Here is a 27032-nt window from a genome sequence, read left to right as displayed (position 1 = left end):
GTGTATGAGTGTGTGTGCGTGCATGCGTGCGTGCGTGAGTGTGTGTGTGTGCGTGCGTGCGTGTGTATGAGTGTGTGTGTGTGTGCGAGTGAGTGTGTGTGTGTGTGTGTGTGTGTGTGTGTGTGAGTATGTGCGTGCGTGTGTGTGTTTGTGAGTGTGTGTGTGTGTGTATGCGTGTATGTGTGTGTGTGTGTATGTGTGTGTGTGTGCGAGTGCGAGTGTGAGTGAGTGTGTGTGTGTGTGTGTGTGAGTGTGAGTGTGTGTGTGTTTGTGAGTGAGTGTGTGTGTGTGCGTACGTGCGTGATTGTTAGTGTGTGTGTGTGTGTGCGTGTGTGTGTGTGTGTGTGAGTGTGCGTGTGTGTGCGTGTGTGTGTGTGTGAGTGAGTGCGTGTGTGAGTGCGTGCGTGTGTGTGTGTGTGTGTGTGTGTGTGCGTGCGTGTGTGTGTGTACCTGAGCATGTCGTGTTAGACTCGTCCTCGTCGTTGCCGCAGTCGTTGTCTCCGTCACACAGCCAGCGCATGGGGATACAGCGGTTATTCTGACACTTGAAGCGATCCGCAGGGCACGTGTGCTGATCTACAGACGGACAGAACACAACCGCTGCATGTGTGTGTAGCTTCATGCAAAGAGCTTGTTAAACACGTGACGTGTGTGTGTGTTCTTACGGCACAGTTCAGCGGTCTCGTCGCTGTTGTCCAGACAGTCATTATCTCCGTCACATTTCCAGCGGTCTTGAATACAGCGGTTATTCTTACAGGCGAACTCTCCCGGCTGACACTGCGGAGGGGGGATGTACGACGGGTTTGCTGTGAAGAAACACACACACACACACACTAAATGTAAATAAGTCTGCTGAAGGCCAAGCTCTGTGAAAGAAAACATCTGAGGGTTTCAACTTCTGTTTCAATCATTCAGACACAAAAACCAAACCGCTTGATGCAGAATTCGGCTGATTGTATCAACAGTCGGTCACAGATTAAAGCCTAAAATGCTGCATTATCTGACAGTGTGATCGAGCAGCGGCCACAGACAGATTTGCTTCTGCTCAGCAAGGCTTTGCTTGCGTTGTTCTCTGTCAGGACTGAATCAACTCTCTTATCCCGCTTTATTTGGCACATTTCTCACCTGGGTCACTGAATGGTTTCTAATGAAGTTTCTAATATGTTATTTCCTCAGCAGTAATTAACCCTCTGATGGACAGATCTTTAAAAGCCATGTTTACACGACGGGCATTTGTGGTTAAAAAGTATATATATAAATATTTATTTATTTATTTTTTTTTAGAATATGACTGATCGTTTCGCTGGATAAGACCCTTATTTCTCAACTGGGATCGTGTCGAGACTTTGAAGCTGCATTGAGACATTTGAACCTTCTGTGAACATTGGTATAGTTGGTTGCCATTGAAGTCCATTATATGTAGAAAAATCCTGGAATGTTTTCCTCAAAAACCTTAATTTCTTTTCGACTGAAGAAAGAAAGACATGTATATCTTGGATGACATCGGGGTGAGTAAATTATCAGCAAAATTTTTTTTGAAAGTGAACTAGAAGAATTTGTTTGAAAGTGAACATTAGAATATCACCATAACTGTAATATTTAAAAAAAACTAAAAAAAAATACCGATATCATGTTTGTTAATGCTACTGTGGCGAGCAGGACGAGGCCGAGGGCCGTGAGAGAGCGGCATGAGGCCGGTGGCGTGACACCTGTGAGACACACCGGTCTCGAATCTCTCACGGAGGAGCGGAAGCATAAAGGAGGAGCGACGACAGTGAAGAGCGAGAGAGGACAGGCCTGATTTTATGTGGTGTTTTGTTTCTGTTTTGTGTGGCCAGCAGTCGTCCGTGAGCGGCTGCTGGCTTTTACTTTCATTTTGTATTTGGTTTATTTTTATCATTAAAATGTTGAATGTTCGCCGGTTCCCGCCTCCTTCTTACCGTAACATCTGAACTTCGTTACAGCTACATATAACAACATAGTAAAGAATCCAGTGCCAGTAACTGTCTGTCTGGTTGATACTCCAACACAGTAGGTGGCAGTGTTGCACCTTAATGCTGGTTGCCACCCTTCATAAAACAAAGGAGAAAACGGTGCAAAACCAGGGGGGCAGGGTTTTCTATTATTTTGAAGGTACCCCCGGGCGCCGCCATTGGCTAGCGGACCCCCACCTGCTGTTAGCATTCCATTGACTCCCATTCATTTTGGCGTCACTTTGACAGCGAATAACTTCACATCTGAGGCGTTTAAAGACTCCATTTGTCCATTATTTATTTCTAAAGAAACACGAAAATGTATAAAAGGCTCCATTACCTTGTATCTTACGTTATGGCCCCATAGAAGCAATTTTTGTAAAATTAGGTTAACGATTGCGTCATAACCACGCGACTCTCTGTCGCACAGTAGAGAATTACCGTATGGACAGGAGGAGAAGCTTGCGGGCAATCGGGGGGACGTGGAGGTAAAGTGACAAAATAATTAATCAGAATACTTAGCAAAAGTTTCTCCTGCTGCTAGCTCATGGACAGCTCCTACTCACACTCTCCGTCTCTGCAAGTTTCGGAAGGGAATGATTCAGATTTCTCTCGGCACAGCTACTAGAAGACAGACGGGTTGCTCACGTCACATCTACGTCGTCAAGCTCAGTTTGAGTCTGCGCAGTATGCTCGACCCCCAGGAAGTAAGAGCTTCTATTTGGCTTCACTTGTCTTCGTTGAATCCAATGGGGTCGCTGTGTCCAGTTTATATACTGTCGATGTGCAAAACGCATACTTCCCTATAGACCTTATGCGCCAGAGAAACAAGTGCGCAGCCATCTTTAGAATATTGTCTTGTATGGCGTTATTTTCCTGTCAAATGTCGAGAGCGCATTATTGTAGCTTGAAAGTACATTAATATAATGCGCGAGCGCGAATCTCTCTGCTCGCGCACGGAATATAATGTGCCGAGTGCGAATCTCTGCTCTCAGATACACGCTGCTCTTGTAAGAATTTTCTCTGGGCTCGCTCAGAGAATATGCCTGCACTCTAAACGCGTTCAGTGCAATCGCGAATCTCTCCTCTTCGCTTAAAGTAAGTGTGTATGTGCTTAGACTGTGTCCCGTGCGTTCGCGCATGCATAAGTACTCTTCTCTTCAATTTCTTTTTCTTTTTTTATTAATGCCAAGGTATCAAAAATATAACTTACATAGCAAAAATGTACAAATTACATACAACGGAATAAAGAAAGCAAAGCATCATATACTGTACATACATACATACATATATATATATATATATATATATTACATACATACATATAGCCTGTACATATGCTCATAAAAAATAAAATAAAAAACAGAACAGAAAGCTTTAATGAAATAAATTAAAAAGTTGAAACAAGTTTATTGTCTTAAGAGCTTTAAGATTCTAGATGACGAAATGCTTTGGATGTATTGTTGGACCTCTCTTCTAAAAACAATGAATAAGGGATTCTGCTGAGTGAATTTACTACGGTGAATGTGAAATTTTGCAAGGAACAATAATAGATTAATAATAAAAATACTCATTAAATGTAGCTTTTGAAAAGGTTTAAATCATAAACACAAGTTGTTCTTTTTGTGGTGCCCCTGATGAAACTGCTCTTCATATCTTCTGGGATTGTCCTCACACAGTTATTTTGGGTTGAATTTTCTGCTTCCGGATTTCTCTTTGCTTTTTAAGGATGTACTGTTTGGTTTCTTTAATATACAAAAAGCTAAATTTAATGAGTATTTTATTATTAATCTATTATTGTTCCTTGCAAAATGTTACATTCACCGTAGTAAATTCACTCAGCAGAATCCCTTATTCATTGTTTTTAGAAGAGAGGTCCAACAATACATCCAAAGCATTTCGTTATCTAAGAATCTTAAAGCTCTTAAGATAATAAACTTGTTTCAACTTTTTAATTTATTTCATTACAGCTTTCTGTTCTGTTTTTTTATTGTATTTTTTATGAGCATATGTACAGGCTATATGTATATATATATGCTGCTTTGCTTTCTTTATTCCGTTGTATGTAAATTGTACGAGTACTCATGCATGCGCGAACGCACGGGACACAGTCTAAGCACATACACGCTTACTTTAAGCGAAGAGGAGAGATTCGCGATTGCACTGAACACGTTTTAAGTGCAGGCATATTCTCTGAGCGAGCCCAGAGAAAATTCTTACAAGAGCAGCGTGTATCTGAGTGTATCTGTATCTCTCGACATTTGACAGGAAAATAACGCCATAGTCTTTAACTTCTGTTTTTGCAGTCGCGTTGTATATCTCTATGGCATTGCTGTCCAGGAGTAATTAGCTGGTGAAGTGGATTTACTTAATGTAAAGTTAACAAAAGTTATCATGAGGACTGTAATGTTTAAAGCAGATGTCTTAACAAATGTCTGCAGACCAGGAAGATTTTAAAACGAGCCGTTCATTCATAAATACTCAAGATCGCTGTGAAAATACAGACCAGAAGACAAAAGACAATGAGCGCAGTGCTGAAAAGGGGCGGGGCTACATAAGGTCTTATAGCAAATAAGTAGTTTTTTTTATTTTAAGTAAAAATATAGTAGGCAAAAAACAGCATGTGAAAAGAGCTGTATGTATGAATTCACAGTGCTCATAAAAGAGTAGGCAAAAAGTACCAATAACCTTCTTGTGGCGAGATTCTTGGGTACTGTAGATCAAAACTTAAATTATAAAAAGAATTTGGTGAATTCTGTCCTTCAAAATTAAATTTTAATATCATCACACTTCTGTAATGGCTGTTGAGTAACTTGAAAACTTTAAAAGCAGTGGTATTTTTCATAAATGAAAAATGAATATTTATTTCACCAAGTTGTCATATGTTTTAAATATGTATTTGCAAAGATTATTTAATGACCGGATGTGACAATTCGCTTGTATTAACACATTATTATTTAGTTTGTAAATATGCATGTAGTGTTCGCTTGTGTTACCTTTACAGCTGATGTTGTCAGCGGGGTCCAGTAATTGGTCCTCAGCACAGGCACATGACCTGCCAGTGGGCGTGGCCAAACACAGACTACTGCAGCCACCGTTATTCGCTCTACACGCATTACTTCCTGTGATGAACACACGCAAGAATAACATCTGATGAAGACATTCCACAGCCAAACCATAATGGAAACTGTATTTATTTATTTTTACACAAAAACCAGGACAAAGAACACTCTATTACCCAGCTGCTGTTGGGCATCGTACATGCGGATCTCAAAGATGGGTGGCCGTTCGTTGCGTAGCAAAGTGACCGTTTTGGTGTTTTGGTCCAGTTTATAGATGCTGCCGCTGCGGTACTCGTTCCAGAACAGGAAGTTTTTGTAGTGGCACAGGCCGAAGGCGTGGTTCAGTTCCTGTCCTTCATAAACCGTCTAAGCAGAAACAATACGATGTTACATCATCGACAACTGCCAAGTAAATCGGCTGTTTTAGTGTCATCTTGTTTTTCATTCTTAAATGCAAACACATGTGTGTATATGTGAACATCATCTATTAGATCAGCGGTGTGACAGCACCTTGCGTGCAGAGTTGTTGAGATAAACCATCTCGATTCGGTCGTAATAAGCATCCACCCAGTACAGGATCCCCTGAGGGATATCCAGACTCAGGCCGTTGGGCCACAGAACCGTCTTCGAGGTCAGAAGAACGTTCCGGTTGGTTCCGTCCATCCAGGCCCTCTCAATCTTCCCCCGCTTGCTCTCCTTTGGGTCCTCCTCCCAGTCAGTCCAGTACATCCAGCTGAAAGAGGTAAAAAACCTTTTCAAAATGCATTGTTCTGACTGAAAAATTAGATACTCCTTTATAAATTGATTTATCTATTGAGCATTAGTGTATTTTGACATAATTGCTGTTGCTGCTGGTTTTTTTAAAGCAATATGGCTCTTGAGGTTGTAGATTACCAGTCAAAAGTTTGGGATAAATACGTTTTTTTTTTAATGTTTATGAGTTTTGAGAATGTTTCGAGAATGTTTCGAGAAAGTCTCTTCTGCTCACCAACGCTGAATTTATTTGATCAAAAATACAGTAAAAACAACAATACTGTGTAATAGTATTACAATTTAAAATAACTGATTTCAGTGTGAAAATATTTTAATATGTAATTTATTCCTGTGATCAAAGCAATTTTTTTTAAAGAAGTAATTCATACTTTTATTCTGCAAGGACACATTCATTTGATCAAAACGACATTAAAGACATTTATAATGTTATAAAAACTTTCTAAAAAAAAAAAAAAAATCAAATAAATACTGTCCTTTAGAACTTTCTATTCACCAAAGAATGCAGAAAAAATTTAGCGTGTGTTACATAAAAAATATTAAGCAGCAAAACGTATAATAATTGTTATTAATAATTGAGCACCAATAATAATTGCTAAAAATCAAGCACAAACTCAGCATGTGAGAATGATTTCTGATGGATCATGTGACTGAAGACTGGAGTAATGATGCTGAAAATTCAGCTTTGCATCACATATATTAATATAGAAAACAGTTATTTTAAATTGTAATACTTTTATATCAAATATATGCAAGCCTAGGTGAGCAGAAGAGACTTTTCTCAATTAAATCAATTATGTTTTTGATATGACATTCATGTATTAGCCCACAAATAACCCAACAACTGCTATACAATTGAATCTAGAGCTCACCCGTGCCGAGGGTCCACCACAATCGCTCGAGGATGGGTCATCTTGCCCTCAATGAGAGTCTTCCTGGTCTGAGAAGCTTTCTCGAGCCGAGCAACACTGATGGTCTTCTTGGGACCATCATCTGTCCAGTAGAGATTATTGGCCATCCAGTCCACAGCGATTCCTTCAACAGTGTGAATACCTGGAAACCCATACACACATAACCAAATGAAGAATACACACCAGCAATAAGATGAATAAATTAATTCATTAACATTTTTAGCACCTTCTTTAAGGATGATGTCTCTTTCTGTGCCATCGATCTTCTGTCGGCCAATCAGGTAGCTGGTGGCATCAGCGAAGTAAATGAAGTTGCTCTGCGCATGGAAGTCCAGAGCTCGAGGGTTCATCAGGTTCTCGATGGGGATCATGTATTCATCCTGAACTTTAGGGTTTATGTCCATACCGCGGATAACGCCCGGACGACCCTTCCCGTACACCAGGAATAACTCATGCTCAGGCTCTGGGGATTAGACACAGGGACCGAATATAGTGAAAAGTGAGTCTGTGGTGACGGTATTAAAACCTGTTTCTTACAATCAATTCCAATCTCCACTTCTTGTCTTTTTCAAGGTCATGAGTTCAGAGGTCACTCACAGTTCACAAATCAATTCTACCAATAGTTCATTGCATATTCAAAGCAAACAGCTTGGAATCAATATTGGGGGATAAATAGTAAAGACCTTCATCTTTTTGAGTGATTCAGCTAAAGTGTGGGGCAAACCTCCAGTCTAGATGATATGCATAGACATCACTAAGGAACTATGTGAAAGAACAGTGCGAGAGTTTGAAATAACAAATGCTCAATGAAGCTGAGCCAATCAAACGTTTTCATATATTTGAAATATTTATTTCACATAAGTAGGCAAAACTATTGTAAATCTGATGGTGAATTGATAGATGAAGTAGAATCTGATCACTCACTTTTGCATGATTTGCCATCGTTGCCCAGGCTAAAGCCAGACCGACAGCGACACGTCCGACTCTTGTGGCTGTTGCCCAACAAACAGATGTCTGAACAACCTCCAGCTTTCCCAAACTTATCGGGCTCGCAGGCATGACTCCGCACTGAGGAAGAATAACAAGAGAGTTCGAGTGAGCTGGAGCTTGACTGTGGTGTAGTGGTTGCATTTTAAACCATTATATATGATACAGACTCAATCTATACAGCTGAGCAATAGATGAGAAAGCGTTTAATACCCGAGGGCTGGCGTCTCTGGTGGTAAACATGTAGAGCTCCTCCCTTGTCCACACGGGTGACCACTTGATAATCTGAACTGTTGAATCGATTGACGCGGATCACACTGGTCTTAGGCTGCATGTTGGCATTGTCTGAGTTTGTGGCATATAGATAGTTCTCAAAGACTGTGAGCCCATAAAGATGCTCAATCTGAGAAAAAAATATATATATTCAATTATTGTTCAATTAATTCTATTATTTGGAAAGTTGTGCTTGCTCTGTTAGCCTGAGTGAGCAAGATACACACATAAACACACAGATTAGCCTTGGGCTGAGCAGCGAAATGTTATCCATAACTCAAGCAGAGAGGAGGAAATCAGGCTAATATATTTACAGAATCAGATTTAATAAAATGACTCAGTAGTACTAATGAAACAACACTGTCTTTCCCGTCTACTAAAGCATTTATTACAGTAAATAATGCTAGCCACTATTAGACTCTCACAATGCAATGGATTAAATGGTGAATGTTGGGTTCAATAAAGCTACTGAAATGTAAAGTGGATGGATGGATGGATAAACAGATGGACGTTACGATGGATGGATGGATGGATGATCACATTAGAATGGATGGATGGATGGATGGATGGATGGATGGATGGATGGATGGATAAACAGATGGACGTTATGATGGATGGATGTATGGATGGATAGATGGATCAATGGACATTAGGGTGGATGAATGGATTGGTGCATGGATAGATAAACAGATAGATGTTACAATGAATGAATGATAGATAGATGGATATCAGTGATGCGCGGGTTGATCCAAAATGAGCAGGTGCCTGCGGTCACCCGCGGTTACGAGTCATCCAAAAATATTTTTAATGATATTCGGGTCGCGGTCGGTCGGGTCGTTTGAAATAAAGATGCCAATTAAACCTTTGTAATTTATATAGTACTAGACACAATTGTCTATGAAATACATAGGCCTACACTTCATAACTGGCAAGAAGTACGATGACGCACGAGCTCAGTCTGCAGGTAGAGATGGAGGCGGCAAGAGAAAATGTGAAGACTGGGGAGTGGAAGCTCCGCAAATACACAAATAGAAAGAGCAAAGTGTGGGAGACATTTGCCGAAATAATGAAAGATGATGACCAAAGTGCTGGCTTTGTCATGTGTACTTCTTGCGATGCTATTTACACATTTGATAGCCAAAAAACTGGCACGACCAACCAGGCACGGCGCCAGGATTCCAGTTTTGGATGGGCCAGACCAATTGTGGGTGGGCCTTAAATTAAAAATGTAAAAAAATAAATAAAAAAAAAACCTTATCCAATCACTGCTCAACCTAATAAATAAATATTGACTAATATAGCCTACTGTTATATTATCTGTGCGTAGGCTATACATAATATAGATTTTAATAGCTTGATGCTCTTTAAATATTTTGTTGCATTGTTAAAAGTTTCGGTGCATAGGACGGACCTATCCGCGATCGCTCTCCGTGGTTCTGACCAAAGAAGAGCGCTTTGGAATCTCCATTACGCATCATATGCATCATACCTGGGCTGAATTTTCCGATAACATTGTCTCTTAGCGCGCTACGAAGACTCTTAAGGTATAACTTAACTAAAGGTATACTACCACTAAAGGTATATCATTGCTAGGCGTCTTCAGGGCTATCATCCACTCGCGAGGCAGAGGCGCTGGCGCCCTCCTAGCAACGGCGCTGTTTTTGGTAAAACATGATTTTGATGACTTCATTAAGTTTTGTTTTATAGAAAACTCTGTTTAAAAGATTTTCGTTTTGTATAAATTGTATCTTAATTTTGATCAATGTTTTATCAATCAGTTTGCCCGTATTTAATAAATAAGAAGCAAATATATATAGCAGACAATGTAATAAGGCGTCAGCACGATCACTTGCATTGCTTGTGCCTCACAGTTTTGAGAAATATAGGCTATATATTACAGAAAGCTTGAAATGTCTACTTTTAAACGAAACTATTCAAAACGAAAAGAAATAGGCTACTCTCTGATTATGTAATCCATATGAAATGTGCATTTCTCTCTGGCGTTCATGGCGAGTCCGCATCGTCAACTTCATCTTTGCAGCGACACAGAAAACACCAGTTTATTACTAAACAATTAAATGTCTCCTTGCTAATTTAGACGCATTCATAATCATTACTTTAACCGGTTCTTTGTGGCAAGCTTTATGCGTGCGGTGACTGCAGTCATAACGCTTATTATCCTGTAGGCTATAGCCTATTTAAGATTAAATTAATATAAAGGGGCGATTTGTCCACGAATGGCTTAAATTAACAACTACTAGTCGACTAGAAAAAAAAAATTTGTCGGAGGCAGCCCTTTTTCCACATATTTTCGAACCAGCAGGCCATTCTGGGTTGAGCGAGCGACCCTACGGAATGAACGAGCGGAGCGGAATATTCAGAAATGCGCTCTCCGCTCACGAGCTCAGATCGGAACAAACCCGAACCTCACTGTCTGCTGAACTTGCGCAGAAACATCAAAATAGACATAGCCAGCTTTTTAAAATTGTTTTTAAAACTAAACATTTAGACTATTTTAGTACAAATTATGAGCTTATTGACGATTTTTTATAATTCTTGACAAAATTAGAATATATATATATTTTTTCCCAATGACGCTACGATGAGCATTTACTACTTTTAAAAAATGCGGGTCAGGAAGCGGGTCGGGTACAATATTTTCTTTTTCTTTTTTTGCGGTCCGAGTTGCGGGCCGGGTTAGTTGAAAACGTCGGTCGGGTGCGGGTTGTTTATACATTGACCCGCGCATCACTGATGGATATATAAACATCAACATTACAATGGATGGATGGATGGATGGATGGATAAACAAATCGAAGTTACGATGGATGGATGGATGGATGAATGGATGGATAAATAAATCGAAGTTACGATGGATGGATGGATGGATGGAGCAACAGATGGACATTAGGATGGATAGATGTTTGAATGGGTTTCCATTTTTTCTCTATAGTACAACACTTTATTATAACATCTGTTGTTTTCAAATTTCCATGTGTCTGGATGGATGGCATGTTCTGAAGGTGTGTGGGATCTTTTTCAGTTCACTGTAAAGATGTTGGACTTCTCACTGTTTTTGAGAAGATGGAAATCATGTTTACATCATCTACAGAATAATGTTGCTTTTAGGGGCAGTAAAAGAGGGAAGTTGATTCAGAGTACCAGGACATCATTGCTAAATGTTAGATTTACCAACTCATTGTCATTTAAATGATTCAAAACAATGGAGAAATTAGTTATTGAGCAACACATTCTTGTGCAACCACATGTAAAATATTTGATCTTGGTATTTGCTCCTTACCAACAGTCCTTGAATGATGGTGTGTCTGTTTTTGCCTTCATAGTCCACTACCTCGATGTAGTCCAGATAAGCATCAGCCCAGTAGACCAACCTGTTGACCAAGTCCAGGGTGATGCCATGTGGGAAGACAATTTTACTGTCCACCAACTTTGTTCGGTTCTGTCCATCCATATCACAGCGTTCCACCTTTGGGATCTGTCCGTAGTCGGTGAAAAAAACCTTTCTGTTGAAGATAACATTGAGAAAGGAGAAAGTAACCATTATATATGAGTACACCATTTAGCAAATACTCTGGTTTTTAAAGGTAACTGCTCAATATTCAGCTAGCTAGTTGTGTACACGGAGGAAGTGTGAGCTTGACGATGTTCATACCCCATGGCTGGATCCAGAGCGATGCCTTTAGGGTTGTAGAGTTCTTGATCCAACAGTGTCACACATGTGGTTCCATCTTTATCACACACAAAGATCCGATCATCCACGTCGTCAACGAAATAGAAGTTTCCCGTCAGCCAGTCTATTGCCATCTGCTCTACATCTGTAAAGAACAGAGAATGAAGAGAAATGTAACAGAAATTTTGTGTTTTATTTGTTCACATGCCCCATTCTATTAATTTATTATATAGTTAAGGTTTAAATCTCAATTTAAATTGGGAGTACTTATTCTGAATCATTCCAAAAATAAGGCCGTAAACTCATTAACAGTTGTAGAACAAACTGAAATCATTCATGATTGCATTCAATCAAGAACATTTTAAAAAATTTGCCTCATGATCAGTCACAAGATACGCTAAACCCTATGTTGCAGTCGAGACCGAGTCCAAGCCAAGATATATGAAAATAGTCTAGGACTCAAGACTCGAAGTCCAAATCCATATTTTCATGTCTTTGGTCTTGTCATGACCTCATGAGCATGTGAATTCCTTCTTGACTCTGACTCAACCCTCAACCAAATCTTGACTATAAGATGAAGGGCATTTATTAAGAAAGTAAACATAAAAGAATGGTAAGCATGCATTAATTTATATGCAAATAAACACATATGAACACAATGGTGCCTGACTGGCGCTGACTATTCATTTACCAACCATGCAGTTTTGTGGTTAAATGACTCTGTGACTCTATTTTAAAATAGTGCTAATAGAGTGGTCTCACATCCATGTTTCTCTTTTTCACTTCTACAATGACGCTCTTTCTCTTTGAAACAGCTGAGTCAGGGGACTATCTGAAGGCATGTGCGCATGTTACACAATTTCCAAAAAAGTTGTTTTAACAGCTGTGGATTCTCGCTCCTTTGCAGCCCCCCCACCTCTTCAATACGCCCCATTCTGACCTTAAAATGTCAAAACGTCTCAATGTATCTGAACCTCTCCTCCTTTCACCCCAGACATCCATTTTTACCAAATCATACTTTTAATGGGATGTTGCACATTTGAACATTGAGTGGCTGTGAAAACGTGGCGCATAGAAACCATGACTGTTGGGTAAAATTGTCCAGGAGATGCAGGAAAATCCAGACAGATGGAGAGATAGAAGGCTCAGGGGAGGAGACAGAGACAGTGTTGGCCTCTCTTGTTTCTACAAAGGAAAGTTGGCCATTGTGCAAGAGCCAGACGTTTACCGGAATCAAGGGCTGTATCCCCAAAGGTGTTGTTTATTTAAGAGCCGAGTCCTGCCTAAACTTTTCCAGCTGCCCGGATTGAAAGCCAGTGATTAAAAACACAGATCAAAAAACACTAAAGATTGGAGAAAAGAGCAAGTGTACAAAAGACGGTTGAGGAAGACGAATGGGTCTTAGAGCAGCTGCCGTCTGAACAATGCAAGAATAGAGGAACGCCACAGAGAAAAACCAGAGAAACAGTGGGCTGAGGAACCTGGCTTCAGTCTCATTGTAATTCCTGGTAAAATTGTAGGTCTCAGTGGAAGGAGGGTAAGAAATTCCATTTGTGACACAACCTTCCCTCTACACTGAATGAAAACAAATGGTCTAATGGCTCTAGCTCTCATTTCCTGAGATAGCTTCATATGAAAATGCATTGAGCCTAACAAACAAAGGCCTGTATTTATATCTTGAACCTTATTTTATTAATAGTGGAGTTTGTTTAAAGCTGTTTCTCAAACGGCCTTGACATTTCAAGAATAAGCTCAGGAGATCAAAACTAAAGGCATCTGACAATATGACAAGTGGTCTGCCATTTTTACGCAATGTCCTGACCAGCCAGGTTTCCAGCTATGAAGTAAGTCATATTTCTGTCCATATTGATACCATGGACGTCTTTGACACAGTTGGATTCTATTGTTTGCCGGCTTGTGCTTTTATAGGGCAAAAACACTATGGACCAAGTTGCTTGGTCCTAATTTGATTCCACCATCTGACCCACTGTAAATAATACATTGCTTGGCAGAATAATTATGAATTTGCTATCAATAAATTATAATTTTTTTCTCTTATTTATGAAACCTTGCAAGATATATGTAGTCATAGTTTTATAAAAGCTGTGCCTTATAACGGCCCATCTCTTGTAAAATGACTGTAAACCATGATCCTGTCCCAATTCGGTCCCCTCTTGTTTCTGTCTCTCGTCAAACAATCTTAACAAAAATAGGCAAAATGCCCATAAATATGAAATAGCTGGTGGCTGTTCACCACTGTAGCAGGTAGGCAATCATTTAAGAGGAGAAGAAGCAAACAATGTAAAGTGTTGTTAGCTTCCTTTTTTATGCTTGTACAACCAAATTTTAACCCACATGATCTTGATTGTGTCCGGTTTGTCTTCAATAAAACCCCTTTAGTTACTCACTGAAAGGCAATTTCTCTGAGGACAAGAAGGAATTAAAATGCATCATTCTATGATTAGCATAAATTAGGGCTGCACAATATATCGAAATTATCGAAATATCGCAAATGTATATATCGCAATATGCATATTGCAACAGCTTGCAATAAACTGGGTCATGAACAAAAGACAGAGAAAATCACTCACTGCTCTTGGCTGAATAACTTTTGTAGCTTTAATAAGAATCAGTATATATTTAATTAATACAGTGAAGACTAAGCAGTGTTTTATTTTATGGTTATTCAGTTTCTGTTGTTACATAAACCTAATGTAGGCTTATTGTAAATGTTGTTACGCAAAATAACACATTATGCTACAGTAAAACACTGCTGTTCACTTTCAGAAGTTGTAGGGATGTTTTCTTGTCACAAAAAGAATGTGAAACACATGTAGGTTATATACTTTTAAATATATTTAAAAGATAATTTAAGTTTATTTCACACACTTTAAGCATTATCGTATCGCATATTGAATATCGCATTATTTAACGAGTTATCGCATTTTTCTTCAATATCATGCAGCCCTAGCATAAATAAAAGCATTAAGAGCAGTTCACCTCTGCAAGTCAGGCTGGATTGCTTCCAATTGCAATAGAAGAACTTGATTCACAATGCACACCAACACAATGAACAGAAGTCTGATGTGAAACTCTAAATGTGAGTCACTCAGAGCTCATTGATTTGGACCAAAAAAGGGTGCAAGACTTGCTGACACCATTCAAATGGTTCACATTAAAATAAAGAGGGATAAAAACCAATAATGAAACAGTTAAGTCAATCAATAAACACAGATAGGGTCAAGCAAAGCACAGATTGTCAGAGAAAAAGGGTGAGGGTTAAAAAAAAAAAGAGATTAAAACCAAAACAATGCCCTGAATGTTGGCGGAGCCAGAAATGTGTGGCAGACGCGGTTAAGCGTGAGCCGATTCAAGCACATGATCGTTTAAGAGGCTTTCCGGAAACTTCTGTACCACGCAGACCGTATGTCAGAAAACCACTCCCTTCTGCTTTAACCCACATTACTTCATCGCACATCCAGTCTTTCCGCTATTTATGCTGAGACACACCAAATTACCGTGCAAGAGATGACTTTACTGGACTGCTGCTAGTCAATAACACTCCTGATCTCTGATGAACATGTACATGATGACATTTTGGTCCACATTTTCCAAGATACTAAGAGACACGCACATTTCTTTAAGAGATAACATAGTGATGATGTGAAGATGGCAAACAGAGGTGGTGTAAGCATCACATCTCCACCTGTACATGTCAGTTTTCCCTGTTTTCCTGATAAAGCTCCGGAGCCGCAGACGGATGGGGGGGGTTGGGTCGCCTCATGTCAACCACAACGTCTGGAAAATGTTCCACAAAACAGAATATAAATATGCTGCAGCAAACCCCAGCAACCTACACAAACCACTCATAAAACACACACATAAACACAGACGCATATGGACTTATGGATCAAGGCTTGTGGAAGAGTGTTGTTCAATGGGGAGTGTCTGCATACTGTATCTCACGGGCTGAACTCAATCTGTCTGAGCAGATTCAAGACACATATATGTGACCCTGGATCACGTCACCAGTCACGAGTCGCACGGGTATATTTGTGGCAATAGCCAACAATACATTGTATGGGTCAAAATTATCGATTTTTCTTTTATGCCAAAAATCATTAGGCTATTAAGTAAAGATCATGTTCCATGAAGATATTTTGTAAATTTACTACCGTAAATATATAAAACATTTATTTTTGTGAGTGAATGCAGCACAATCATGAACATAAATGAACAACTTTAAAGGAGATTTTCTCAATGTTTCGATTTTTTTGCACCCTCAGATTCCAGATTTTTAATAGTTGCATCTCGACCAAATATTGTCATATCATAACAAACAATACATCAATGGAAAGATTATTTATTTAGCTTTCAGATGATGTATAAATCTCAATGTCAAAAAATTTACCCATGTGACTGGTTTTGTGGTCCAGGGTCACATATGAGCAAACGTGTGTTTGAGTGAGACCATGGTAAAATAGTTTAACTTTTAAAAAAAGGAGTCTCAAAAAATGATTTTCATTGTTTTAATACCCCAAAACTATTTTCAAGTGATTAAAACTCAACGTATTTACAAGATGTCGTATTAATATTGCAATCTAACATTACAGATATTAATACCATCATTTGTGATTTCTAACTAGTGAGGTAAACGTTCTTCGTGCTTTAAAACGTCTATTTCTATGAATTCTACAATAGTATCTTTCCGTTTGAAATGAAAAGAGAATACACCACTATCCTAGACTGTGAAGAGAAGAAGAGTGGAAAACATCTGGTGGCCTCATCTGCATGTCACGCTGAGGTCGTGAATCACGGCGAACACATTTCCTGTGTGACCCTTCCAGAGACCGCCAGCTAAAAGAGATCTGAACCCGGGTTCACGACAGTATTTGGAGAGAAACGAAGAGTTTTATGAGCTCTCCTGAAAGGAATGTCATTTGAACAGATATCTTAAAAACTAAATGGAAAATGGTGCAATAATCTGCAATGAAAATACCAAATAATTTTCATGACACTGTTTCAAGTTATTAAATTACTCCTTCTTTCTAAAAGAAAAGTTTTTACCTTGAGACCTCTAAGTAGATTTCAAGATCACTATATTATCGTTTTCACCGCTTCATTATTATTCTCCCTTTAGTTCTTCTTCCTCACTCACGCGGCAGACAGCTTTATCTTTACCCGGCAACAGCAAGCCAATGATCTCTTTATCGCTTCCTAGTGAGGGCATAGTGTCGCAGTCAACCCTGTGACCTCTGACCTGTGAGTGTGTGACTGAGAAACATGTTAAAACTGCAAATCCCTGCAGCATTCAGACTAACTAGCACTAAAACCCAAAGACAGGCCCGAAACATACTCTACACAAGTATGTGAACACAAACACTCGTTCATGTCTGCATTCTTGCGTTGAGTACATTTCTGGCCTAAATCTCCATCTGGACGGTTACTGTGTGCCAGCGTTGTTGTAAGACTCAAAATATGCACTCCAGGTTAACACAGTCATTTCCTGTCTAAACTACTGATCCAACTATAGAAGATGACCAAGAAAGCAGAAAAAATAAGAGTCAAATAATTTTTTGGGTGTTGAATAAAATATATTTCTATACCGATGGATTTATTTTTTCACTGAGCAAGTTGTAATGCATTCTGGGATTGCAGGAAGATTCAGGAAATGCTGCCGTGGAATTCACTTTGGCTTATCATGAACGGCATGCGTTCTTTGATCGCTTTGAGTTGTAAACTTATGGTGTGTTTTGTAATACAATGGCTTCTTATATGTCGAAATATTGGGGAAATTTTGATTCCTCAAATCATGACCTCTTTAACGTTTCAAAAAAGTGTTTAAAATGATGTCACTGTGGTTTGAGAAACAGCTTCTCTCTCTCTCTCTCTCTCTCTCTCTCTTCCAGTCTCTCTCTCTCTCTCTCTCTCTCTCTCTTCCAGTCTCTCTCTCTCTCTTCCAGTCTCTCTCTCTCTCTCTCTCTCTTCCAGTCTCTCTCTCTCTCTCTCTTCCAGTCTCTCTCTCTCTCTCTCTCTCTCTCTCTCTCTCGTAAATCCTTGCAACCTCTGTCAATCCCAGTTTCTGGTCATTTCCCAAACTTGTTTTGTTTCATTCCATCTGAAATCGTTTTAATCTTTTTCCAAAAACCAGCATCGTATTCATTACCCACATGAAATCCAGTTCAGACAGCCACTAAATGTGCTGAAGCAGCACTGCACCATGCATGTCAATGATGCACTTATTGTACTATTAACGCCCATGGAAAGTAGTATTGATCACTGTAGAGTGAATCCAAACAGCACAGGCAAAAAAAACCCCGAAACTATCTGAAGGCACAAAAGGAAAATATTAAATATTTTAGATGATCACCAATGAATGGCTCTGTTCAGAAATGTAGGATTAGTAAAGATGAATGGTACTAAATGGTAACAGTTAACCCTGTAAAGCTGGACATGAGATCATTTTCAGGAAAATCTTTTTTTTTAATGGAACAGTTTACTGAACCCTTAGACAAAAAAAAAGAAAAAAAGAAAATATATATATATATATATATATGTAAGTTTGCATGTGCATTTTTTGTGAAGTATCACATTTGGCTTTAATGGATCATATACAGTAGTCTGTTATAGTGATAATATGGAGAAATAAATACTTCAGTTTTATTCAGTGGCCCAAACTGAGCAAAAATATGCAATTTGGAGATGCTGTTTATATATCATATAATATTTAATTTATATGACCATAAACCAAGATGAAATTCTGATTTTCTGATGTAAATCGAGGAGATCTTATGAATGCATATAAATATCGTCTTGGTTACTATTGTACCCTCCGTTCCCTGATGGAAGGAACGAGATGTGGTGGTGATGATGACTGACACCAGGGCCGTGTTTACACCTGGTATAAAGATGTGTTTTGGTCGATTGAGTCACAAGTGGAGAATGCTAAATGCAAATATTCTTGAAATATTACTAATCTCAAAAACATTGTTTAAGCATCTTCATTCATTCACATGGATTTCCTCAATTATAAACAGCCCTGAGTGAGAAAAGTGGTTTGCATTGTGAAATGACTTACGGTGTAAGCTGAGGGAGATGTTGATGGCTCTCTCGTCTGTGAAGCTCTTGAGTCCTGTTATCTTAGCGCACTTCAGATGTGTGCCCGTGGAGGAGTCGCCCACATTGATCCAGCAAACCGTTTCCTGCGCGTACAGGAAGTCCATGGCCGTGGTCTGTTTTGTGTTTGTGTGGAGCGACGGGCTGCCGGAGCCGCTTAGAGACGTGATCTGGATGTTCTGAGAGTTCGCGATCACTAACACGGGGAGGCGATCCACAGGCACTACAGCAACGGGAAGACATCCGTTTAATCTCAAATATAACAGCAGTTCGGCCAATAATAATGAATTCAACTTCTGGCTGACTCGGATACATGTGTGAGGGGAACGGATATGGAGAATCCTTATTTTATCTTATCTCGGACTGTTATGTTTGTCTTACCGTTCTTGGCCTTGCAGGAGCGGTTGTCTGGTTGGACTAGATAACCTTCCACACAGGAGCAGGTGTACGAGCCGTCTGTGTTCGTGCACGTCTGACTGCAGGTGCCGTACACCGTACACTCGTCGAAATCTGAACACACACAGACACAATATAAACTACATCAGGGTTTTTGTCTCGGAAGCTTATTTCCGCCACGGAATAAAAAAATGCTAATTACGACTTTTTAACTTACATTTCTGACTTTTCTTCTCGCAACTGAGAGTTTATATCTCACAATATAAGAGACAAAAAGTCAGAATTGTGAGATATAAACTCAATAGCGAGAAGAAAAGTCAGAATTGTGAGATGAAAAGCTTGGCGGAAATAAACTTACTGACTTTATATATTGATCTTGCAACTGTGAGTTTATATCCCACAATTCTGACTTTTTTCTAAAAATTGTGAGAAAAATAGTCGCAATTACCTTTTTAATTTTGTTTTTACAATTATTTTTCTGTGGCAGACACAAGCTTTTATACATACTAGTTGTACAAGTAAGTATTACACAAGTAAAGACGTGCCAATTGGCAAAAAAATGCATTTGTTTCAAGATATATTCTCTGAACATAAGTCTTATGTGTTATTTTACACAATTTTGTCACTCCAGTAAATTTTACTTGTTTAATAAAAGATGTTTGGACATTTGACTGAAAAATAAGACAAAAATACTGACAAACAAAGTGGGCAATAAATGCTGTAGAAGTGTTGTTCATTATTAGATCATTTTAACTAATGTAGTTAAATAATGTTAACAAACGAAACCTTTTTTTGGAGAGTAAGAAAATGAAAAAAAATTGATGTCAGTATATACTGACATCAATATATATACTGTCAGTCTCTTAAAATAAACAATTAAATATCTTTAAAAAAAATATGAAAAAAAATATGTGACAATGACTAGCTGACGCTACATTTTCCTTTACATGATACCCGATTAAAAATTCTATGTTTTAGTTAGTGTGAATGCTGTTTATTAAAAAAATATATAAAAATTGGTTATTCCAATAAACTTAAAATAATTATCCACTCTCTGTATCTGCGTCCATTTGTCCAAGGAATGTTTTTGTTGGTGTGTGTGAGTGTGTGTGCACATACAACCGACCTTTACAGGTCTTTCCGTCCTGGCTGATCTCATAGCCGCTCTTGCAGAAGCACACGGCGCCGGCACGAGTGACAGCGCAGTCGTCCTGGCAACCCGCGTGAGTGCAGTTCAGCACCAGCTCTAGAGATCAGAGCAGAGGACACACAGAGGTCAAACAACACACACACTTACACTCACACTGCTGGCTGAAACACATTCAGGAAGACTGCAAAGTTCAAAACATTAAAAGAAGTCTAAAAGCACTACTTGTATAATGAAAGCATATGATGCATAACATCTCTATTTTTGCTCAATCTAGTAACAGACTATACATCACATACTAGAATTATAATGTAGCACAAGCACTAGAATCCAGCTAACGTCTAATACACAGTTATTCACCAAAGGACACTTTCATAGTGTTCAAATACACAAAAACTTACTATATATTTAAGAAATTGAACGGACAGCCTAAAAGCATCTATTTGACCCTGGTCAAGTGAACTTGGATCACTTTAATGCTTTTAAACACAATCTGTCGAGTCTTCAATATAGGTACTGAACAAGGGAAAGCACTAATAAGGGGTGGTAACATTAATAAACTTCTGCTAGAGAGGGAAGCGTTTTATATATAATCATTAAATACCCTTTCCCCAAAGGGCCTTGATTTGTATTTTGAATTGATTTAAATTTGTGAATTGTTTTATTTTTTCCTCCTCTTCCCTAATGGTCTTTGATTTGGTGTTCGTTCTCAATATTTGTGTCAATTATTTTCTGTATATATTGGTGACTATTTTTGCATGTACTTTTTTGGAGTTTGTTCTCAACATTTTTGTTATGTTGGTTATTATTGTGTATTTTGTATGATTGGTTTAATGAGTCTGATAATTAGATCAGGTGTGATAGATCATGTTGATATAAATTGTACCCTGCTGTGTACTTGTTTTTATACTTGACGAAGATCTTCAGGTCGAAAAATTGTACAGTTCAATAAATTGTTTCTTTGAAGAAGCAGTGGCAGTGTGCCGACTTTTGTTACTCTACATATGCTTTTGTAACACTATTGGGCAGTAGGTGTACGTTATTAGAAAATGCAATGTAGCATTAAGCTTTTAGTGCCACTCCCTGGACATTTCAATTCAGAACAACGTAACATTCACGTTCATCTGTTTCAGATCAAACTGAACACACGTTTAGCGCCACTCAATGGACATTTTAATTTGAAACTGTCGCGAAACCTAATATAATTTTGCAGAAATGTTGCCACAGGTACGTTTTCCCAATGAGCCTGGGCTGCTATTTTCCGTGCAATGGCATCTTTAACTGATTTAACAAACCACAGAGTGACTCAAATCAAATAACAGCAGCTGGTATCTCAGAACACACATATGAGCACACAGACAGAAACAAATGAGCCTCTAGATCAGGGTTGGGCAACTTCAGTCCTGGAGGAAAAACTCAGCCGCCCTTAGCTTTCTAATCCTGAAGACCTTATTAGCTTGTTCAGGTGTGCTTGATTAGGGTTGGAGCTAAACTCTGCTGGGGTTTGTTTCCCGTACACACTGTAACTCGCTGCTTCACTACCATAGTACGATGCATCGTTGAAGAAACCAACTAGCTAATCACGACTGTTTCCCGAAATCGTAGGCTACTGTCGCAAATTGGTCGTTCAACCACGCTGGTTAATTATGTCACGGACGTAGTGGAGTAATAACTTCGTTTAATGAATCTGTTTGAGATCGAATTAATGCTATAAATTACGAACATGGCACCTGATGACTATTTCTCATTTTTCTCAGTTATTCTGCTTTATTTCCAGATTCAATCATAGGCTTGTTCTTACGCACTAGAGCTCGTTCACACATGCGCACTCTTCAAAAACGTTGCTTTAAATCTCTTGACAAACTAAAAGACGTAAATGACATTTGTATGTATTCTAAATAAAAGATACAGATTGTATTGAATGTCAGCTTGCTTATTTGGCTCAAGATAAGGATTTATTGAGTCCACATGTCATGCAAAGAAGAAACTCTGCTTCTAACCACAGGAGAGCTGTCGCTCCAAACACACAACTCTGCGATGCTGTTTGCGAATGTTCGTTGGAACGATGGTTTCGGGAAACACACCCCTGGACAGGACCGAAGTTGCCCATTCTGCTCTAGATGACCTGCTTCAACAGCTCCTAGCAACTATGCTAATATGCTAACAGCTCTTAATGTAGACAGCCTTCCCAGCTAACATGGTGAACAAATGTTCTTCCAGTAATGTTAATAGAGCGTTCGTTCAAAGTTATCTGGTCTTTGATAATGTTCTCAAAAAGTTAGCACAAAAAAATTATTTCTACATTGTTCATGGAACGTTTTTACCTGAAACGTTTAGCTGGATGTTCTTTTAACTTTTTGTAAATGTTACTACTTGTTTCAGAACGTTCAGAGAACATTAAAAGAATGACAAAATGGAATGTTCCTTTAACGTTCGCATAACCAAGAAAAAAAGAAAAGAAAAAAACGTTTTTGAGACATTCAAAAAAACAGGTTTTGAATGTTCAGAGAACAATATTTCATAGCTTAGCAAAATGCTAAAATGTCAAACTCTATTGAAAGCAAGTCGAGTCCAATCTGGATCTATTAGGTTCCATTTCAATAGAGATGCTGTTCTAGAAGAACTGCCTGTCTCTGTAGCCTTCGCTAGGTTTTGGGACAGTGTTGGTATATGATCAGAGAAGAAATTATATGAGTATGTTTTGATTTGCATGTAGGTATGTGTGTGTGTGTGTGTGTGTGTGTGTGTGTGTGTGTGTGTGTGTGTGTGTGAGTGTAAGCGTGCAGAGTTGAGCATGTGCAGTAAATTCATCATTGCTAATCCTTAAGAGGATTGAATAGAAATTTGACAGGGATTTTGCCTTCATCACACTACGGTAAAGTGTGTATATGTAACAAGTGCTCAGATGGGTTGATAGAGCCTAACACTTTTCACAGAAATTACATTTCGAAATAAAGTTAAATCCGTCCAGCTTTGTGCATTGCACCTTTCTTGTAAGCATTACGTGAAACAAAGTACAGTAAATCTCCATTTCATTAGGCAATTACCTAGTTTGCTATTATTAAACTATTAAATCAGATATTTATATCCACCTTATTCCTGGTGGAATTATGGGTGTAACTTCCGTTAAGCTGTAAACAATCAGTGAAAAGGCTCGCTCTATGAACGCAATACGTTACAAAAGTGTCACAATGAGATGACATTAATCTACTCACCCTTCAACCGTCGAACATTAAAAGGAAATTTAACCCTTGTGCATCGTTTAAATTTACAACCTTTCGTTATGTTTGTGGCTGAAAACAGCCACTACTTTAAACTGCTGTAAAAATGTATCAGATAAATATTTGTTTCAAATTTTTTTGCATAAATCTATTAATCAGCCTCAGTCCTGCTCAAAAATACTAAATGTTTAAAAAAAATTCAGGATTTTAACTCTTTAATTGCCAAATTCGTAAATGATGTCACTGATTTGGGAAAAAAAAACACACAAAATGACTAATTTTCAATATAAAATGTGATTGTGGACTGGATTTTTTTTTACCTTTTATCACAGTCTTGGACATGTCAAAGATTAGAAACAACATTAGTTTTGATGCATTGTTAGTTTTTGTGCAGCATCAGATTTTAACTTTTTCTCCCTCATTTACTGTTTGTGGCTGTTTTTGCCCCATTGACTTCCATTATAACCACATTTTTTGATTGCAAAGCCATGACACCATATAATCATGCATTTTTGATTGTTGGTGGTTTTCCCTGTTGGGAAGAGGTAAAATTTGTAATTTTTACTGTTGATAACCAGGTGGAACCATTAACCCTTTAGATAGGCCTGTGCAAAAAAAAAGCTTAGTTTCTGGCTTTTACATGGAGTGTATATGGAGTATAATAGCATAATAAAGTGTGTGTGTGTGTGTGTGTGTATGTGTGTGTGTGTGTGTGTGTGTGTACTCACCTTGATGCGTCTGAGAAAATCAAAATATGCACCTCAGCTCTCAGAACTACATGGAGTAAACAAAAACAAAGTAAGTGTATTTATGCATCTGCTGCCTTTTGATGGTGAGAAATGCAGACTAAACAAATACAAAGCAAGTGGATTTAAACACTTGCATGCAAGCCTGCTGGTCATTTGATGGTGAGAAGAGCAGCAAGCAACATGAGAAAGGGCTTGACTTGTAGTGAAGTTTCAGAGATGATTATGCAGCCTGACCCCTCCAGCGAGCTGCACGATGTATCGTCTTCTCCCTCTGACACCACAGACTCAGGAGAGTCAGATCCTGATTTGGATGTGGCACCCTCATCATCCTCTCTAGCTTCCACTGAAGACGAGGAGGATTCGGAGGATCCTGGATCTGGGTGGATTGGGAGAAATGGCGAAGTGTGGTTTTCAGTCAACTCCCTTTCTTCAGCCTGTCAGAGGCGTGACTCCAGGGCCGACGCGCTATGCCATCGCAAGGATCTAGAACATGAATTCTGTGTTCAACGGATTCGTTTTTTTACTGAGGAGATGATTGACCTCATTGTCAGCATGACCAACCTCCATGGGCGCCGCACAATGAGAAACGGGGTGGACTCCACAGATCTCCGTGCCTACATGGGGGCTACTGATTTTGGCTGGCGTCTACAGGTCCAGAGGGGAGTCCACACGTTGCCTGTGGGATCATCGCCTTCCCCTCCTATTTTTACTCCGTAAAAGACAGATTGAACACAGAATCCATGTTCTGGACGCTTGCGATGGCATAGCACGTCGGCCCTGGAGTCACGGGAGTTGGCAGGCTGAAGAAAGGGAGTTGTCTCCGCGTTGGTGGAAAACCACACTTCGCCATTTCTCCCAATCCACCCAGATCCAGGATCCTCCGAATCCTCCTCGCCTTCAGTGGAAGCTAGAGAGGATGATGAGGGTGCCACATCCAAATCAGGATCTGACTCTCCTGAGTCTGTGGTGTCAGAGGGAGAAGACGATACATCGTGCAGCTCGCTGGAGGGGTCAGGCTGCATAATCATCTCTGAAACTTCACTACAAGTCAAGCCCTTTCTCATGTTGCTTGCTGCTCTTCTCACCATCAAATGACCAGTAGGCTTGCATGCAAGTGTTTAAATCCACTTGCTTTGTATTTGTTTAGTCTGCATTTCTCACCATCAAAAGGCAGCAGATGCATAAATACACTTACTTTGTTTTTGTTTACTCCATGTAGTTCTGAGAGCTGAGGTGCATATTTTGATTTTCTCAGACGCATCAAGGTGAGTACACACACACACACACACACACACACTTTATTATGCTATTATACTCCATATACACTTCATATAACTCCATGTAAAAGCCAGAAACTAAGCTTTTTTTTGCACAGGCCTATCGAAAGGGTTAATGGTGCCACCTGGTTATCAACAGTAAAAATTACAAATTGTACCTCTTCCCAACAGGGAAAACCACCAACAATCAAAAATGCATAATTATATGGTGTCATGACTTTGCAATCAAAAAATGTGGTTATAATGGAAGTCAATGGGGCAAAAACAGCCACGAACAGTAAATGAGGGAGAAAAAGTTAAAATCTGATGCTGCACAAAAACTAACAATGCATCAAAACTAATGTTGTTTCTGATCTTTGACATGTCCAAGACTGTGATAAAAGGTTAAAAAAAATCCAGTCCACAATCACATTTTATATTGAAAATTAGTCATTTTGTGTGTGTTTTTCCCAAATCAGTGACATCATTTACGAATTTGGCAATTAAAGAGTTAAAATCCTGATTTTTTTTTACACATTTAGTATTTTTGAGCAGGACGGAGGTTGATTAATAGATTTATGCAAAAAAATTTGAAAAAAATATTTATCTGATATATTTTTACAGCAGTTTAAAGTAGTGGCTGTTTTCAGCCACAAACATAACGAAAGGGTAGTAAATTTGCCCACAGTGTACTGTTGAGTTTTTGAAAAATTTCAAAGCATTTTCCCAAAATATGTGTCAAAATAAGATTTGTCACCAAAAATCATTCCATTTGCTGAAACACAGAGAAAGTTATGGCCAAATTTAGACTAAAAAATACCCCATAGTGGATGAAAACATCCCCAACAGCACATAAGGGTTAAAAGTGTAAAGCATCAAGGACAAGGTACTTTCAACAGATCAAATTACCCCAAAAGCGCGAGTCTTTCCACAGCAATAACGGACGGGTTATATCACTGTATTAATATATATCTGTATGTAACTTATGTTGCCTGAATCAAAAATGTTCTTTAACTTCAGCATTACGTGATACTATTTCAAAGTGATTTCCGTCATTTTGTCAGATTATAAATTGCATTTACCTGTGAAAACAAACCTGGAAAGAGACGTGAGGATTTGAGGAGAATAACGAGAGATTATTTGTGCATTAATGGAATATATCGTAAATTAAATTCGGGAGAACAGACCACAAATGTGCAGTATATGTTGTCCTTTTTCATACTTTTACAGCGGATTGCAAAGGGAAAAAAGAAATCACGAGGAAAATAAAGCAGCGACTGAAAAGAGCTCTTGCCATAGATATTCTTGTTATAACATGTCACGTTAAAATACCAAGTAGCCTATAACGTTTTTCTCATGATGTCTGAAAATAAATCATAAAGGAAAATTGACAGCTCATCCAGTCAAACTGACGGATCAGCTTTATTTGTAGGGCAACCTTTTGATTTGAAATGATTCGTTTCAGCATTTTTTAATGGA

At 38.8% G+C, this 27032-nt stretch overlaps 1 protein-coding gene across 8 annotated transcripts in view; it reads right to left on the bottom strand.

Moving 5' to 3' along the window:
• lrp1aa (low density lipoprotein receptor-related protein 1Aa) overlaps positions 1–27032 on the bottom strand; it is a 192347-nt gene that overhangs the window by 110563 nt on the left and 54752 nt on the right. For all 8 annotated transcript variants that reach the window (XM_084101218.1, XM_084101222.1, XM_084101219.1 and 5 more), the window contains exons 4-17: positions 20307–20426; positions 19166–19294; positions 18747–19007; positions 11651–11813; positions 11279–11501; positions 7918–8107; positions 7642–7785; positions 6944–7180; positions 6679–6859; positions 5546–5768; positions 5212–5401; positions 4970–5095; positions 666–806; positions 451–576 (exon numbers count right to left, since the gene is read on the bottom strand). In XM_084101218.1, the coding sequence (XP_083957344.1) occupies positions 451–576; positions 666–806; positions 4970–5095; positions 5212–5401; positions 5546–5768; positions 6679–6859; positions 6944–7180; positions 7642–7785; positions 7918–8107; positions 11279–11501; positions 11651–11813; positions 18747–19007; positions 19166–19294; positions 20307–20426 (2454 nt within the window). The remainder of the gene's footprint in view (positions 1–450; positions 577–665; positions 807–4969; positions 5096–5211; positions 5402–5545; positions 5769–6678; positions 6860–6943; positions 7181–7641; positions 7786–7917; positions 8108–11278; positions 11502–11650; positions 11814–18746; positions 19008–19165; positions 19295–20306; positions 20427–27032) is intronic.

Source organism: Abramis brama (assembly GCF_963993115.1).
Source record: "Abramis brama genome assembly, chromosome: 23".
Classification (NCBI taxonomy): domain Eukaryota; kingdom Metazoa; phylum Chordata; class Actinopteri; order Cypriniformes; family Leuciscidae; genus Abramis; species Abramis brama.
This window is presented reverse-complemented; position numbering and strand designations above follow the sequence as displayed.